This window comes from Anomaloglossus baeobatrachus, chromosome 3 (genome assembly GCF_048569485.1).
Source record: "Anomaloglossus baeobatrachus isolate aAnoBae1 chromosome 3, aAnoBae1.hap1, whole genome shotgun sequence".
Lineage (NCBI taxonomy): Eukaryota > Metazoa > Chordata > Amphibia > Anura > Aromobatidae > Anomaloglossus > Anomaloglossus baeobatrachus.
Window position 1 is genome coordinate 309,444,324 of NC_134355.1, and position 18,197 is coordinate 309,462,520.

Consider the following 18,197-nt stretch of genomic DNA (forward strand, 5'->3'; position numbering starts at 1 on the left):
CAGTAAAATAAATAAATAAATAATTAAAAAAAAACGGCGTGCGGTCCCCCCCAATTTTAATGCCAGCCAGATAAAGCCATACGGCTGAAGGCTGGTATTCTCAGGATGGGGAGCTCCACGTTATGGGGAGCCCCCCACCCTAACAATATCAGTCAGCAGCCGCCCAGAATTGCCGCATACATTATATGCGACAGTTCTGGGGCTGTACCCGGCTCTTCCCGATTTACCCTGGTGCTTTGGCAAATCGGGGTAATAAGGAGTTAATGGCAGCCCATAGCTGCCAATAAGTCCTAGATTAATCATGTCAGGCGTCTAGGAGACACCCTCCATGATTAATCTGTAAACTACAGTAAATAAACACACACACACCAGAAAAAAATCCTTTATTAGAAATAAAAAACACAAACACATTCCCTCATTACCAATTTATTAACCCCGACAAAGCCCTCCATGTCCGGCGTCATCCAGGATGGTCCAGCGTCGCATCCAGCTCTGCTGCATGCAGGTGACAGGAGCAGCAGAAGACACCGCCGCTCCGGTCACCTCCACGCGGCAAATGAAGACAGCCATGCGATCAGCTGATCTGTCACTGGGGTTACCCGCTGTCACTGGATCCAGTGACAGCGGGTAACCTCAGTGACAGCTCAGCTGATCGCGCGGCTGTCTTCATTTGCCGCGTGGAGGTGACCAGAGCGGCGGTGTATTCTGGAGCTCCTGTCACCTCCATGCAGCAGAGCTGGATGCGACGCTGGACCATCCTGGATGACGCCGGACATGGAGGGCTTTGTCGGGGTTAATAAATTGGTAATGAGGGAATGTGTTTGTGTTTTTTATTTCTAATAAAGGATTTTTTTCTGGTGTGTGTGTGTTTATTTACTGTAGTTTACAGATTAATCATGGAGGGTGTCTCATAGACGCCTGACATGATTAATCTAGGACTTATTGGCAGCTATGGGCTGCCATTAACTCCTTATTACCCCGATTTGCCAAAGCACCAGGGTAAATCGGGAAGAGCCGGGTACAGCCCCAGAACTGTCGCATATAATGTATGCGGCAATTCTGGGCGGCTGCTGACTGATATTGTTAGGGTGGGGGGCTCCCCATAACGTGGAGCTCCCCATCCTGAGAATACCAGCCTTCAGCCGTATGGCTTTATCTGGCTGGCATTAAAATTGGGGGGGACCGCACGCCGTTTTTTTTTAATTATTTATTTATTTATTTTACTGCACAGTATAGACACGCCCACCGGCTGCTGTGATTGGGTGCAGTGAGGCACCTGTTACTCAGTGTGGGGGCGTGTCTCACTGCAACCAATCATAGGCGCCGGTGGGCGGGGAAAGCAGGGAATAGGAGATTGTTTAATGAGCGGCCGGCTTTTTCAAAATAGTAAAAGCCGCCGCAGCAGTGTGAATGCCGTGCAGCGCTGCGCCGGGGATCGAGGAACGGTGAGTATGAGAGAGGGGGGGAAACTTCAGTCAATCGGGGGATTAGCGGTCACCGGTGAATCCTTCACAGGTGACCGCTAATCAGTACTCGACACAGACAGAGCCGCGGTATGAGGATGAAGTCGGGTGAAGTTCATCCGAGTTCATTCTCATCGCGCAACTCTGTCTGCTGTCAGCCGACATTTATAAACGACATTGTGCATCACACACACGGACATTCCACACGGACATTCCACGTACACATACACGTTAATTCCACACGCACACACGGACGTTCTGCACACAAACACGGCTAGCATACGCAATTCACACAGGTGCCACACGGACCATAAAAACGGACACAAAAACGGGACACGGACCCGAAAAACGGCCCGTAACACACGTGCGTGTTTTTCACGGACGTGTGAAGGGGGCCTAAGTATGCATATGCCGCCCATAATGTCTTACTTTGCTCAAATGTATGTGTGCACTGCAATAGAATTAAATTTATTATGTTTGCTTAAATTTAGTGAAAAGGCATTGAATCCGGATATAAATGCAGGACGCCTTATGGAAACACTAGCATGATAAATGCTTGCAGCCAGCATGTTTGTTTCTAGGTTGATAGATGAAGTCACTTCCACCTTATGATGGAGTTTGCCATTTATTGCTGTAGGATTAGACAGATTCACCGTCACGACTGCATTCTGTTATATATTTCATACATTTTGTATGCTCCCTTAGGTCCTTCAAAAACAGCTGGAAAGTGTGAAGCAGGAGGAGATGTCTTTACTTAGCAAACAGAAAGACATGGAAAGTGAGCTAGCAGCTGCTCGGGAGCGTCTCCAGCAGCAGGCTACAGAACTTGTGCTAAAAGCCAGTGAGTGAATTTTTATAGTTTTACCAGTCATTATACATTACATGAAATCATTACCATTCCTAAATTATCATTTGTGCACATATATAATATACATAGAAGGTGGCCCCATTCTAACGCATCGGGTATTCTAGAATTTACGTATTGTGTAGTTAATGTATGATTTTTGTTATTTATTTATATATATATATATATCTATATATATATATAGAGATATATATATAGATATATATATATATATAGATGTTGTTGTGTGTAGTTGCCAGTGTTTGTGTAGGGCGCTGTAAATGTTCTGGGTGTTGTCTGGGTGTGGGGGTGTGTGAGAGCGGTGTTGTATGTGTGTTGCGTTGTGTGTGTTGCGTTGTTTGTGGAGCGCTGTGTGTCTGCAGCGTTCTGTGTGTGTGGTGCTGTGTGTGTTGCGCGGTTTGTGTGGGTGTGGAGTGCGTGTGTGTGTTTTGGGGGGAGGTATGTTTTGTGCAGTGTGTGTGTTGCGCGGTATGTGCGTATATTTATGTATGCCGCGGTGTTTGTGTGTTGGGTGTTGTGTGTGTGCGGCGTTGTCTGTGTGTGTGTGGGTGTCTGTGTAGGGCGGTGTTTGTGGTTCCCAGTGTGTGTGTGGTGTGTTGTGCGGTGCGCGTGTGGCGGTGTGTGTGTGTTTTGGGGGGAGGTGTGCACCCCCATCGTGCTCCATCCCCCATGATGCGCACCACCCATCGTGCTCCTTCCCCCATGCTGCGCATCCCCATCGTGCTTCATCCCCCATGCTGCGCACCCCCCATCGTGCTCCATCCCCCATGCTGCGCACCCCTCATCGTGCTCCATCCCCCATGCTGCGCACCCCTCATCGTGCTCCATCCCCCATGCTGCGCACACCTCATCGTGCTCCATCCCCCATGCTGCGCACCCCTCATCGTGCTCCATCCCCCATGCTGCGCACCTCCCATCGTGCTCCATCCTCCATGCTGCGCACCCCCCATCGTGCTCCATCTCCCATGCTGCACACCCCCCATCGTGCTCCGTCTCCCATGCTGCACAACCCCCATCGTGCTCCATCCCCCATGCTGCGCACCCCCCATCGTGCTACATCTCCCATGCTGCGCACCCCCCATCGTGCTCCATCCTCCATGCTGCACACCCCCCATCGTGCTCCATCCCCCATGCTGGGGCCGCCGTGGGCGGGTCCGAGCGCGGCAACGTGTGCCGGGGGCGGGGCTGAGCGGGCGAGGCGTCAGCGTATGCCGGCTCCCTGCACATGTGTACCGGGAGCCGGTGTACGCTGGTAACCATGATACACATCGGATAACTAAGGTAAGCGCTTCCTATAGTTACGCGATGTGTATCATAGTTACCAGCGTACACCGGCTCCGTCACGATCCCAGCATCGCAAGGTTATGTCCGCCGGGGGCGGGGCCGAGTGTGCCAATGTGTGGCGGGGGCGAGCGGGCGAGGCGTCAGCGTATGCCGGCTCCCTGCACATGTGTACCGGGAGCCGGTGTACGCTGGAGCGGGCGATGCGTGAGGAGGGCCGGGGCGAGCGGCTAATCCATGCGGGGGCGGGGCCAGGCCGAGGCGAGCGGCCAATCCGTGGGGGGGCGGGGGCGGGGCCAGGCCGAGCCCAGCGGCAAATCTGACAGTTGTCACTCTAACGACACTGTCACGGTGACACAATGTCACGGTGACACAATTTTGGAGCAAGACAGACAGACAGACAGACAGAATAAGGCAATTATATATATATATATACAGTTAGGTCCAGAAATATTTGGACAGTGACACAATTTTCGCGAGTTGGGCTCTGCATGCCACCACATTGGATTTGAAATGAAATCTCTACAACAGAATTCAAGTGCAGATTGTAACGTTTAATTTGAAGGTTTGAACAAAAATATCTGATAGAAATTGTAGGAATTGTACACATTTCTTTACAAACACTCCACATTTTAGGAGGTCAAAAGAAATTGGACAAATAAACCAAACCCAAACAAAATATTTTTATTTTCAATATTTTGTTGCGAATCCTTTGGAGGCAATCACTGCCTTAAGTCTGGAACCCATGGACATCACCAAACGCTGGGTTTCCTCCTTCTTAATGCTTTGCCAGGCCTTTACAGCCGCAGCCTTCAGGTCTTGCTTGTTTGTGGGTCTTTCCGTCTTAAGTGTGGATTTGAGCAAGTGAAATGCATGCTCAATTGGGTTAAGATCTGTTGATTGACTTGGCCATTGCAGAATGTTCCACTTTTTTGCACTCATGAACTCCTGGGTAGCTTTGGCTGTATGCTTGGGGTCATGTCCATCTGTACTATGAAGCGCCGTCCGATCAACTTTGCGGCATTTGGCAGAATCTGGGCTGAAAGTATATCCCGGTACACTTCAGAATTCATCCGGCTACTCTTGTCTGCTGTTATGTCATCAATAAACACAAGTGACCCAGTGCCATTGAAAGCCATGCATGCCCATGCCATCACATTGCCTCCACCATGTTTTACAGAGGATGTGGTGTGCCTTGGATCATGTGCCGTTCCCTTTCTTCTCCAAACTTTTTTCTTCCCCTCATTCTGGTACAGGTTGATCTTTGTCTCATCTGTCCATAGAATATTTTTCCAGAACTGAGCTGGCTTCATGAGGTGTTTTTCAGCAAATTTAACTCTGGCCTGTCTATTTTTGGAATTGATGAATGGTTTGCATCTAGATGTGAACCCTTTGTATTTACTTTCATGGAGTCTTCTCTTTACTGTTGACTTAGAGGCAGATACACCTACTTCACTGAGAGTGTTCTGGACTTCAGTTGATGTTGTGAACGGGTTCTTCTTCACCAAAGAAAGTATGCGGCGATCATCCACCACTGTTGTCATCCGTGGACGCCCAGGCCTTTTTGAGTTCCCAAGCTCACCAGTCAATTCCTTTTTTCTCAGAATGTACCCGACTGTTGATTTTGCTACTCCAAGCACGTCTGCTATCTCTCTGATGGATTTTTTCTTTTTTTTCAGCCTCAGGATGTTCTGCTTTACCTCAATTGAGAGTTCCTTAGACCGCATGTTGTCTGGTCACAGCAACAGCTTCCAAATGCAAAACCACACACCTGTAATCAACCCCAGACCTTTTAACTACTTAATTGATTACAGGTTAACGAGGGATACGCCTTCAGAGTTAATTGCAGCCCTTAGAGTCCCTTGTCCAATTACTTTTGGTCCCTTGAAAAAGAGGAGGCTATGCATTACAGAGCTATGATTCCTAAACCCTTTCTCCGATTTGGATGTGAAAACTCTCATATTGCAGCTGGGAGTGTGCACTTTCAGCCCATATTATATATATAATTGTATTTCTGAACATGTTTTTGTAAACAGCTAAAATAACAAAACTTGTGTCACTGTCCAAATATTTCTGGACCTAACTGTATATATATAGATAACCAGTGTTTACTCTGTGATTTGTTGTGAAGGTGTGCTCTTTTCATTACGTGTTGGCTCCTGGTTTAGTATAAAACTTATAATTGGCTGCAGTACTTTTGGCATAAGATGACCCTAATAATGACTTGAATTAAGAGTGTTGATTCATTGCTACTGCTAATACATGTAACAATAGGCTTATTGTAACGTCTGTTCTTATCAGTAGCAGCAAATCAAAACAATTTACTTTACTGATTTTTATAAGGTTTATAAAAAGTAGAAAATCATGCTGCTCAATGTACCTTGATCAACTGCTTCCCTCGCACAGTATGGTGTTCCACAGCTCCCCACACAGTATGATGTCCCTACAACCCTCCTGGACCCACAGTATGATGAACCCCACAGTCCTCAATACAGTATGAGGGTCCCACGGCTTCCACGCACAGTATGATGGACTCCATATATAGTAAGATGTCCCCACTCCCAATATTAAGCCCCCACAACTTCATACACAGTATGATGCATCCACAGCCCACCATACAGCAGGATGCCCCCACAGTCCTCAAAACTGTATAATGATCCCACAGTTTCTGCACACAGTATGATGGACCGCACACACAGTATGATGCCCTCACACAGAGTATGCTGATCCCAAACATAAAATGATGTCCTTCACAAACACCAACACAACATGAAGCCCAACAGCCCCCCACACAGTATGTTGGCCCTCATAGCTCCCCAACCCAATTTGATAACCCCCAAAGCCCCTCACACACACTGATACCACACTGCCCCCTAGCATAGTAGAATTGTTCCCACAGCTCCCCACACAATATATTCCCCTGAATCTCCCAAACAGTATGATGGCCTGCACACAGTATAATGTCCCCACATATTCCCCCCCACAACTGAATGGAAATGAAGGGAAAAACAATCATTATTTACCTATACTTCATTCAATGACACACTGCTCCGGTCATTTATTTTTGCAGACTAAGGGTACCTTCACACTTAGCGATGCAGCAGCGATCCGACCAGCGATCTGACCTGGTCAGGATCGCTGCTGCATCGCTACATGGTCGCTGGTGAGCTGTCAAACAGGCAGATCTCACCAGCGACCAGTGAACAGCCCCCAGCCAGCAGCGACGTGCAAGCGACACTGTGCTTGCACGGAGCCGCCGTCTGGAAGCTGCGGAGACTGGTAACTAAGGTAAACATCGGGTATGGTTACCCGATGTTTACATTAGTTACCAGCACACACCGCTTAGCTGTGTGTGCAGGGAGCAGGGAGCCGCGCACACTGAGTGCTGGCTCCTTGCTCTCCTAGCTACAGTACACATCGGGTTAATTAACCCGATGTGTACAGCAGCTACATGTGCAGAGAGCCGGAGCCGACAGCACAGGCAGCATGAGAGCTGCAGAGGCTGGTAACTAAGGTAAATATCGGGTAACCACCTTGGTTACCCGATGTTTATCTTGGTTACAAGCTTACCTCAGCTGTCAGACGCCGGCTCCTGCTCCCTGCTCGCTTCATTTGTCGCTCTCTCGCTGTCACACACAGCGATCTGTGTGTCACAGCGGGAGAGCGCCTTTGAAGAAAACGAACCAGGGCTGTGTGTAATGAGCAGCGATCTCGCAGCAGGGGCCAGATCGCTGCTCATTGTCACACACAGCGAGATCGCTAATGAGGTCACTGCTGCGTCACAAAAAGCTCAGCAGCGATCTCGGCAGTGAGCTCGCTGTGTGTGAAGCACCCCTAAGACTAAAAGACTAGAAGCAATGGAATGAAACTGATTGGGGGGAGACACAGATTAGAAATTAGAAAAAAAAAATTTGACAGTGAAAGTGATCAATGAGTGGGACAGGCTCCCAAAAGAGGTAGTGAGATCCCCTTCAGTGGAAGTTTTCAAAAAGAGACAGGGCAAACATCTGTTTGCGATGTGAGCAGGGTGTTGGATCAGATGACCCGGGAGGTCCCTTCCCACCCTACCATTCTATGATTCTATGCTTCTAAATCTCAATCAGACCGGCTGAATATTGGAAGAGGGAGCTGACTACATTTTTTGTAATGAAAACCTATTGCAAAATGATTTTATGTAAATACAAAATGAAGAAAAAACATGGCCCCAAAGGTTTGAACTACAGTAGATGGACCTAGATCTTTTTTCAACTTATGTAACTATGTAAGGTATCATTATATAAGTACAGTGGAACCTTGAATTAAGAGTAACTTGGTTTGAGAGCATTTTGCAAGACAAGCAAATATTTCTACAAATTTGTAACTTGGTTTAAGAGCAATGCTTTGCAAGAAGAGCAAATACTCACAGTGTACACTTCCACTTCTGTTCTTTTACCATTCTCTGACCCACCCTGGAGGTAACTTTCTGTACATATATGTGTTGTGAATGTCAGTTATGCTTTTGCTGCTGTGAGGCTCCCTCTTGTGGCCAGGAATAGTTTGGACAGAGACCAGGTGTGTTGAGCAATGGGCGTTTCCATTGCTAACTCTCTGCCTATTTAAACCCTGGTCTGCTAGAAGGCTATGCCGGATGTCAGTTGTTCTTTGTACCTGCTTCATCCTGCTCCAGACCACATCTACCTAAGATAAGTGCTTGGCTCTTTATTTGTTGTTTGGTTCTTTTTCCTCTTATCTGAGTTTGTCATTTACTGTGGTTATTGTCAGTTTATTTGCATGCAGGAATCTTCCCTCTCAGTTGCTTAGCTGGGAAGCTCCCTGCAGCTATGTTTGGAGTATTGCTCCTATAAGTCCATGTGTTTGTTGCTTCTTGAATTTGTATGGTTCCTGCTTTCTGTTCATTGGTATGACAAGAGCGCCTGGTATAGGACGGAGTTCAGATCTAGCGATCTGAGGGCTTTTTGTACTATCAGGTTTTTGGATTTTTGTAGGGTTTTTCTCTGGCCAGCATCAGTCCCTTTCCTATCCTGTCCTATTTAGGCCCGCAACACACATCCTTGCCTCCGGTACGTGTTTGGTACGTTTTTGCACGTACCGGAGACACGGAGACCCATGTTATTTTATGGGTGATGGCACACACGCGTAAAATCACACGGAACGTGTGTCCGTGTGATAAGTACGTGTGTGCGTTTTCCCGCACGGACAACATGTCCGTTTTTGGCAGTCAGCACGCAGACACGGACCCGCTAAAGTCAATGGGTCCGTGCCTGCACGGACGGCACACGGAGCATGTCCGTGTTTAGCACGTTTCGTCCGTGTGCGTTTTTAAACGAGCGATCTATTTTTTTATTTTTTTTTTAATTAAAGTCAGTCTACTTACCTTTTTTTCTGCTGTTCTCAGTCATACTTACATTGGCGCTCGGTCTTTTTCTTCCCCCGGCTCATACTTACCAATCCCCGATCACCAGCGCGACGAGGAACAGCTGTGCCGAAAATACGCGGCTTCAATTCATTTGAAAATGCCGGCCTCTCATTAATCAATCTCATATTCCCTGCTTCCCCCGCCCAAAGGCGCCTATGATTGTTTGCAGTTACACACGCCCCCACATTGAGTGACAGCTGTCTCACTGCACCCAATCACAGCCGCCTGTGGCGCGGGTATATACTGTGCAGTGAAATAAATAAATAAATAAATAATTAAAAAAAAACGGCGTGCGGTCCCCCCCAATTTTGATACCAGCCAAGATAAAGCCATACGGCTGAAGGCTGGTATTCTCAGGATGGGGAGCCCCACGTTATGGGGAGCCCCCCAGCCTATCAATATCAGCCAGCAGCAGCCCGGAATTGCCACATACAATAGATGCAACAGTTCTGGGACTCTACCCGGCTCTTCCTGTTTGCCCTGGTGCGTTGGCAATCGGGGTATTAAGGAGTTATTGGCAGCCCATAGCTGCCAATAAGTCCAAGATTAATCATTGCAGGCGTCTGAGACACCGCCCATGATTAACCTGCAAGTTAAAATAAATAAACACACACAGTGAAAAAATCCTTTATTTGAAATAAAAAACAATAACAAATTCCCTCGTTCACCAATGTATTATGCCCCAAATACCCATCCATGTCCGGCGTAATCCACGGAGGTCCAGTGTCGCTTCCAGCTCTGCTACATGAAGGTGACAGGAGCTGCAGAAGAAAACCGCCGCTCCTGTCACCTCCACGCAGCAACTGATGTGAGTAGCGCGATCAGCTGAGCTGTCACTCAGGTTACTCGCGGCCACCGCTGGATCCTCCAACTGTGACAGCAAGTCGCCCGAGTGACAGCGATGAAGTCACAGGTGAGTTGCGGTCTCGGGTGGAGGATCCAGCTAGCTGTGGGTAACCTGAGTGATGGCAGCGCTAAGCGCGCTGCTCACTTCAGTCACTCAGGGGATTAGCGGTCACTGGTGAGTCCTTCACGGGTGACCGCTAATCAGTACGCGACACCCAGACAGAGCTGCGGGATGACAATGAAGTCGGGTGAAGTTCATCCGACTTCATTCTGATCGTGCAACTCTGTCTGCTGTCTGCCGACATGTATCAACGACATTTTACCACACACACGGACATTACACACGGACATTTCACGTACACATGCACCGACATTCCACACGTACACACGGACATTCCACACGCACACACGGATAGCATACGCCATCACACGGATGTCATACGTGCCGGAGAAACGCCCAAAAAAAACGGAGCACGGACCCGAAAAACGGACCGTGTCACACGTACGTTTTTTATGCGGAAGTGTGTTTTTGGCCTTAGTCAGTAGGGCCTCACTTTTGCTAATCCTATCATCTATCTGTGTATTGTGTTTTCCTATATCACCACAGTCTTTGAATTTGGGGGGCTTGCTATTCTTTGCAATCTATTTTTTGAGGCAGAGAGTTATTCATCTTTCCTTCCTTTAGGATAGCTAGTTCTCCGGCTGGGTTCGCGGTGCACAGGATGTTAGTTCATCCCTCGGCTACTTCTAGTGTTGATGGATAGTAAGGGGATGGCGGCCAGATTAGTTGCCAATGCTCTTGTCACCTTTTACCAATGATTTATGGTGATCTTCCATGGTTCCGGATCATAACATATATGTATACCATTGTACAGTACAGTATATACTATATAGCATGTCTATCAATTTGCATTTGTGGATACAGTATTGTATGTACTTTCTTTCTGCTAACCAGTACAGCACATTGCTTGTATAGTACCTCTCACACACCAACAATTTTATTGTAAGCTAAAGTGCAGTTTAATTTGCTTTATATGTTTTTTCACTGTACTGTACAGTATTTTGCACTAGTGTACTGTAATAATTTTATATGAATACAGGACATTATTTTATATTACTGTAATAAGTTTGTATGAATACAGTAAAGATTTTTGGGTTGTGGAAAGAATTGTCTGTGTTTCAATTATTTCCTATGGGAAAATTCGCTTTGATATAAGAGTAACTTGGTTTAAGAGCACACTCCTGGAACCAATTATGCTCGTAATCCAAGGTTCCACTGTATTTTAATAACTGTGTTAAGAGCATCCACAGAAATAAATAAGATCCATATCAACTAGTATAAATTTCCACTTGGAAAATTAACGTCTTTTTACAGGTCACATTGGGATGCTGCAAGCTACACAGATGACACAAGAAGCTACCATACAAGACCTGGAATCTGAAAAAGCTAGGATAAAGGAAAAAATAGCCAGACTAGAAGAAGAACGGGCTATGTTGCAAAGTAAAAATCAAAATCTTGATGAACGTCAAAGGCAGCAGATCCTTGCTCTGGAGAAGGTTGGAACCACATGTCTTATATTTTAATAAACTACAGTACATGCTTTGTTAGTTACAGCTGTCTAACTTATAATGGGTGAATGTTACATCTTTGTCAAGTTATCACTCTGCTATTCTAGATTAGGGTCATTGATGCTTGTCCAGTTCATTTATTCAACAGTACATTACGTCCCTGTACTATTTTGTTGAAAAGTATGTTAATAGGTTTTCTTCTGTACCATACCGGAATTAATTGAGACTGACATCTCACATTTAAAGAAACCCCCCTCATAAGGAATGTAACGCTCACTGCTAGAGATGGTAAGGCGGCGAGAAGGAGTGAGACCCACTGGACTACGGAGGAGACCCAGAGTCACCCTTTAGAGGAAGGGGCTTGACAGCACAGCCAGAGTGAATGGACACCAGGGTACTGACGGGGCCGGGAAACAGTGAAAGGACACTGTACACTGACACGGGGACGCACAGTGGACAAGAGAACCTGGCAACTATCTGGCTAGGGAACAAACCACAAACTAACTACATTGATCAGGCACCTCCCCTAGCGGGAGAGTGCCTTAAGTACCCAGTGCATTTCAGCGATAAGGTGCACTCAATTTACCTGTGTTTCCTGACAGTGTGGTGTTATGTGGTGCACTCCGATTAGTCCAGAAAACAGGGAAGCCAGTAGAAAACAACACACTTAATTGTTGTAAGTTTATATAGCTACATCCTAATGAATACTTGCACACAGGCTCAATTCCTATTCAGCAATCACAGTAACTCTCCAGGGTTATCATGTGGTTAAACATCAGATGTAGAGCTTCTCTTTCTGCAAGTATGCACAATCTTAACCACACAGTTATCTGCAGCTGAGTCTCTAGATTCTGATATACCAAGTTTCCCCAAAAATAAGACACTGCCTTATATTTTTGTTTGCCTCGAAAAATGCGCTAGGGCTTATCTTCAAGCTTCAGCAAGGCCTTCCAGCAGGTATGCTCCACGCGGGCCTCCACTGCTTTTGTCTCACACACACACATCTGATCATGCATACACACACTCATGCAGACTCATACACACACTCATGCAGACTCATACACACACTCATGCAGACTCATACACACACTCATGCAGACTCATACACACACTCATGCAGACTCATACACACACTCATGCAGACTCAAACACACACTCATGCAGACTCATACACACACTCATGCAGACTCATACACACACTCATGCAGATTCATACACACACATCAGATCGTACAGACAATCACACACACACACTCACCACATTCGGTGATAACGATTCCTTCCGGCTGGTAGAGGATCATGGAGCGCAGTGCAGTGGAGCGCGAGGACCTGCGGGGGAACACATAGAGGACCTGCGGATGGAACACATCAATGCATTCCACCGCCGGGGCCTCCATATGTTCCGCCGCAGGTCCTCACGCTTCACTGCACTGTGTCCCAGGTCCTTATGCCAGCCAGAAGCAATCAGTATTGCCGGATGTGGTGAGTGTGTGTGTGCGATCTGATGTGTGATCTGATGTGTGTGTGTGTGTGTGTGTGTGTGTGTGTGTACGATCTGATGTGGAAGTGTGTGATCTGATGTGTGTGTGAGTGTGCAATCTGATGTGTGAAGAGTGTGTGATCTGATGGGTGTGTGGGTGTGGGTGTGTGTGTGTGTGGGTGTGCGATCAGATGTGTGTGGGTGTGCAATATGATGTGTGTGACTGATTTATTAACCTTTAACAACCTCCTAATAGCAGAACATAACAGGTACATAACTTTGTGCATATATTAACCACTTCTTTGTGCTGAATTAATGTGCAATATCTGCGAAGGGAATTTTTAACAGATTGCAAACATAATACGATACATCTTAAAGGCACATACACAACAACTTTAAATGCTTCTAAAACACCAGCTGTGAACATATTTTAAGGTTCGGTTCACATGTTGCAGTAGTCTACCATGTAGCTAAAGACCCAAGCATGAGAAAAAAAAAAAAAACACCAAAAAACTGAGCTGTAACAAAAAAAACAGTAAACATGCACGTTCCAAGCATGTAAATGGCAGCCTTTAGACAAGAAAAAACCAAAGAGAAAAATTGTATGAAAAATACCTTGAATAATAATGAATAAAATGCAAGAGCTTAATAACAGGGTACTTAGTATATACATTTTTGCAAAAAGGTAAGAAGCCATCCTACCTCGTCACGGTGTACCCATCTGGGACGGTCCCTAACCAACTAAAGTTAAAACCATTATATATACCTGACTTGTGTGTATCAAAACTCCAAGCATGAGAACCCTGCCTTATAGTTTACTAAATTTAATCTGCTGCCTGAAAATTCACGTATAATTTACTGTCTTTCTCTTAATCTGTATCTTTTGTCGTATATGTTTGCGTCTTGAAACACTGTGCAATACCGCTAATCATATCACTAATGTGTGTGTTAATGCTCTGTCATTGTCAATTACAAAACTACTTAGAGTTGCCTTGAATTATTAATATTGTTTTTTTTTCTTTTACAGACTGAATTACAGTCATTTATGTGTAATCTTAAAGCACCACTTCAGCGTTTTTTTTTCAGTGCAGAAGTGGTGCTTTAACCCTTTTCCGACATTGCATGTACCTGTACATCCTATATTGATGTGAGCTCCCACATCCTAGCAATTGTGCAGGCACAGGAGCTGTGCCCGTGCGATCGCGCTGAGAGCAGCTCTGGCTATCACTGCCAGGTGTTAAATTGACAGGTGCATTACATTGCCATGCTTGTGCATGGCAATGCATTACACCAGCGATGAGACTAATAAAAGTTAATGTCCCATAGGGGGGCTAGGTGAAAATAAGTTAACAAAAATTGGAAACATTTTGGGAAAAAAAAGTGTCCATATAATATACCAATAAAAACATATATTTATGTAAAAACAAAAATAAAAAACCCAACACGTATTTGACATTGTCGCTTCTGGAACGACGAGTCTATAATTCCGTCACACTAGTTAACCCCCCTTCAATAAAAACTGTAAAGAAAATAAATAAATATGTCGTAAAAATTATTTTTTTTTAATCAAACTGCCAAAAAGAAAGTGGAAAAAAACATGATCAAAAAGTCAAATCTAAATATTGTATCCCTGAAAAGGTCATCTCGTCCCACCAAAAAAAAAAGCCACCATACAGTTCCATCAGCAGAAAAAAAAAAGTTCTAGCTGTCTGAATACAGCAATTCAAAATCATTTTTTATTTTCTATAAAATTGTTTTTGCTGTGTGAAGGAGGCAAAATATAAAAACATATTTAAATGTGGTATCAATATAATCATACTAATCTGAGGAATAAAGTTGTGTTATCACTTTTATTAAACAGTGAACAACATAAAAAACAATTTCTGAATTGCTGTTTTTTTGTTGATTTGCTCACAAAAATCTTAATAAAAAGCGATCAAAAAATGTTCTGTGCCCGAAAGTGGTACTAATAAGAATGTCAACTCATCCTGCAATAAATCTAGCCCTCACATGACTCTGCCAGCAGGAAAATTATAAAACTTTTTTTAAAGCATTGCTTTTAGTGTATGATAGCAGCCAAGCTTAAAAACCCCATGTAAACCTTGTAATCATACCAACTCTCAAGGCTGATTTACACGCAACAACATCGCTAACACGATGTCGTTGGAGATCACGGAATTCGTGACGCACATCCGGCCTCGTTAGCAACTTCGTTGCGTATGACACGTATGAGCGACCGCTAACGAGCAAAAATACTCACCTTATCGTTGCTCGTTGACATGCTGTCCAGTTCCCAAATATCGTTGCTGGTACAGGTACGATGTTGTTCGTCGTTCCTGCGGCAGCACACATCGCTATGTGTGACACCGCAGGAACGAGGAACCTCATCTTACCTGCGGCCGCCGGCAATGAGGAAGGAAGGAGGTGGGCGGGATGTTGCATCCCGCTCATCTCCGCCCCCTCCGCTTCTATTGGGCGGCCGCTTAGTGACGTCGATGTGACGCCGATCGCACCTCCCCCTTAGAAAGGAGGTGGTTCACCGGTCACAGCGACGTCGCTAGGCAAGTAATAAGTGTGACGGGTCCGAGTGATGTTGTGCGCCACGGGCAGCGATTTGCCCGTGACACATAACCGATGGGGGCGGGTACGCATGCTAGCGATATCAATAGCGATATCGCAGCGTGTAAAGCGGCCTTAAGAGTAAGGCTATGTGCGCACGCTGCGATTTTTGCCGTGTTTTTGCACGTTTCTTGGGTGCAGTTTTGGTCTCAAAATTGCATGAATTTTCTTCCCCAGCAAAGTCTATGAGATTTTATTTTTGCTGTCTGTACATTGCAGGTTTTTTTGGCTGCGTCTTCACAAAGATGCAGCATGTCAATTCTTTTTGTGTTTTTCACTGCATTTTTCACCCATTAAATGCATTAGACAAAAAGCGCAGCAAAAAACATCAAAAAACGCGCAAAAACGCATGTGTTTTTTTAATGTGTTTTTCCTGTGGGTGCGTTTTTTTGGGGCCAAAAACGCTGCATCTTTGTGGTCAGAAAAAGATGCAGCGTGCACACATAGTCTTAACCCCTTAACGACCTCCAATACGCCTTTTAACAAATTAGGGTACTTTTCTTCCGATCCACCGCTTTTTAACGGCGGTCGGAAAAAAGAGTCTAGCGCCCCCCAGAGTCGGATAATTTCTGGGGTCTCAGCTGCCGGGGGTAGCTGAGACCCTGGAGATCATGATTCTGGCCGATTCCGGTCCCCGATTCCGAGCATGATTCCGGTCCCCGCTCACGTGATCACCGGTACACACCGTTTACCGATGATCACCTTACAGTAAATGACCGCGCCGGTAAAAAATCATTTATCTCCCATCTGGCATAAACAAACATGTCAGATGGGCGATAAATCTCATCCCCGGTCCTCTCCGGTCCCCGGGTGTCGCCAAAGTGTCCACCCCACCGACCCTTCTTCCCGAAAATCCAACATGGCGCCGCGCACACCGGTGCGCACAGCAGCACGCCGGCCGCATTTACCCTGTTCCTCTGGTTTCTGTCGCATGTGCTATGACACATACGACAGAAAACTGCTCCCTAGGCCCTGCCAGGTCACCCCCTATTCCCCCCCGGTGTTCCCCGGTGTCCCCCGTACCTGTCGGAGCGCTGATCCCCCGCGGCCCCCTCCTCCTTTACAGTGCACTCCGGTCACACGTGCAGAGCGCGGCTGTCAGCTCAGCTTCCTGTGTCTGACTCAGAGATGCTGGCTCACTGCTCGCACTCTGCAGCAGTGACCCGGGGAGGGTGGGTGCAAATTCTTTGCACCCACTCTCCTAAAATGGAGGGTCTGCACTCCTAGAAAATGGGGGATACGTTCCCTGAACGTGCCCTCTATATTCTAGAAGGTCCAGAATCGCCGCAGGACTTTCACAATGGATTACAGCAAAGAGGTAATTTTTTTGGGGAGTGTTTTTTCAAATAAATTTTTGTTTGTTGTCAATTTTTTTTTTATTACTGTCAATTAGTTATGTCTGGTATCAAATAGACGCCGTGACATAACTAATTATTGGGCTTGATGCCAGGTGACATTACACATCTGGTATCAACCCCATTTATTACCCCGTTTGCCACCGCACCAGGGCAACGGGATGAGTTGGGACGAAGCGCCAGGATTGGCACATCTAATGGTGCGCCACTTCTGGGGCGGCTGCGGCCTGCTATTTTTAGGCTGGGAAGAGTCCAATAACCATGGCTCTTCCCATCCTGAGAATACCAGACCCCAGCTGTCAGCTTCACCTTGGCTGGTGATCTAATTTGGGGGGACCCTACGTTGTTTTTTTTTAATTATTTATTTATAAATAATTTAAAAAAAAACAGCTTGGGGAGCACTCCAAATTGATCACCAGCCAAGGTGAAGCTGTCAGCTGTGGTTTGCAGGCTACAGCTGTCTGCTTTACCCTAGCTGGCTATCAAAAATAGGGGGGACCCCACGTCATTTATTTTAATTATTTTTTTTCTTTTTGGGCTAAATACAAGGCTAGGCACCCTTTAGTGCCACAAGAAAGGCACTAAAGGGCGCCAGCTTAGAATATGCAGGGGGTGGGACGTTATGTATGTTTGACATCTATCCATTCATCCATTGTAGCATTTTACGCTGTGTGCCCACAATCAGGGTTTGCAGCGTTTTGGGCGCAGAGTGTTTTCCCTGCATCCATAACGCTGCGTTGTGCAGTAGAAGCACAGTGGAAGGATTTTTAGAAATCCCATGCCCACTGTGCTTCTTTTCTCCGCAGAATAAACCGACCTGTGGTGCAGCTTCCCGAGCCTCAGCATGTCAATTTATGCTGCGGAGATGAGTGTTCTCTGCAGGTAGAATAGAACTAAAGTCCACAGCAGCCTGAACCCAAATCGTGGGCATGGGCAGCTGCGTTCTCCCGTGGACAACACTCACATCTCTGCAGGAAGGCTGACACTGGGTACTAGATGCCGTGTCGCTGGATCATGGCCACATAGCCTAACAGTGAGAATATGGTTGCTACAGCAACATTTTTGTGAAGTACCTGTGGATTAGTGTTGAGCGGACCCGGATCTCAAAAATCCGGATCCGCGCGGTTCAAGGTTCCGATCCGAGTCCGATCAGTACCCGGGATCCTGAGTGCACGATCCGGATCCGGTTGTTTTGTTTTTTTTCTCTCTCTCTCTCTCTAATCCCGTTCACCATTGATTTATATGGCCGCGGATTCCGGATCGGATCCGGACTTCGGCGGCAACCCCATCCGGATCCGCCGGA

The 18,197-nt window shown here is 46.2% G+C and overlaps 1 protein-coding gene across 6 annotated transcripts in view; it reads left to right on the forward strand.

Annotated features, from left to right (window-relative positions):
• Nucleotides 1–18,197, forward strand: part of FAM184A (family with sequence similarity 184 member A) — a 321,551-nt gene that overhangs the window by 187,651 nt on the left and 115,703 nt on the right. For all 6 annotated transcript variants that reach the window (XM_075340009.1, XM_075340014.1, XM_075340008.1 and 3 more), the window contains 2 exons: nucleotides 2,169–2,304; nucleotides 11,247–11,428. In XM_075340009.1, the coding sequence (XP_075196124.1) occupies nucleotides 2,169–2,304; nucleotides 11,247–11,428 (318 nt within the window). The remainder of the gene's footprint in view (nucleotides 1–2,168; nucleotides 2,305–11,246; nucleotides 11,429–18,197) is intronic.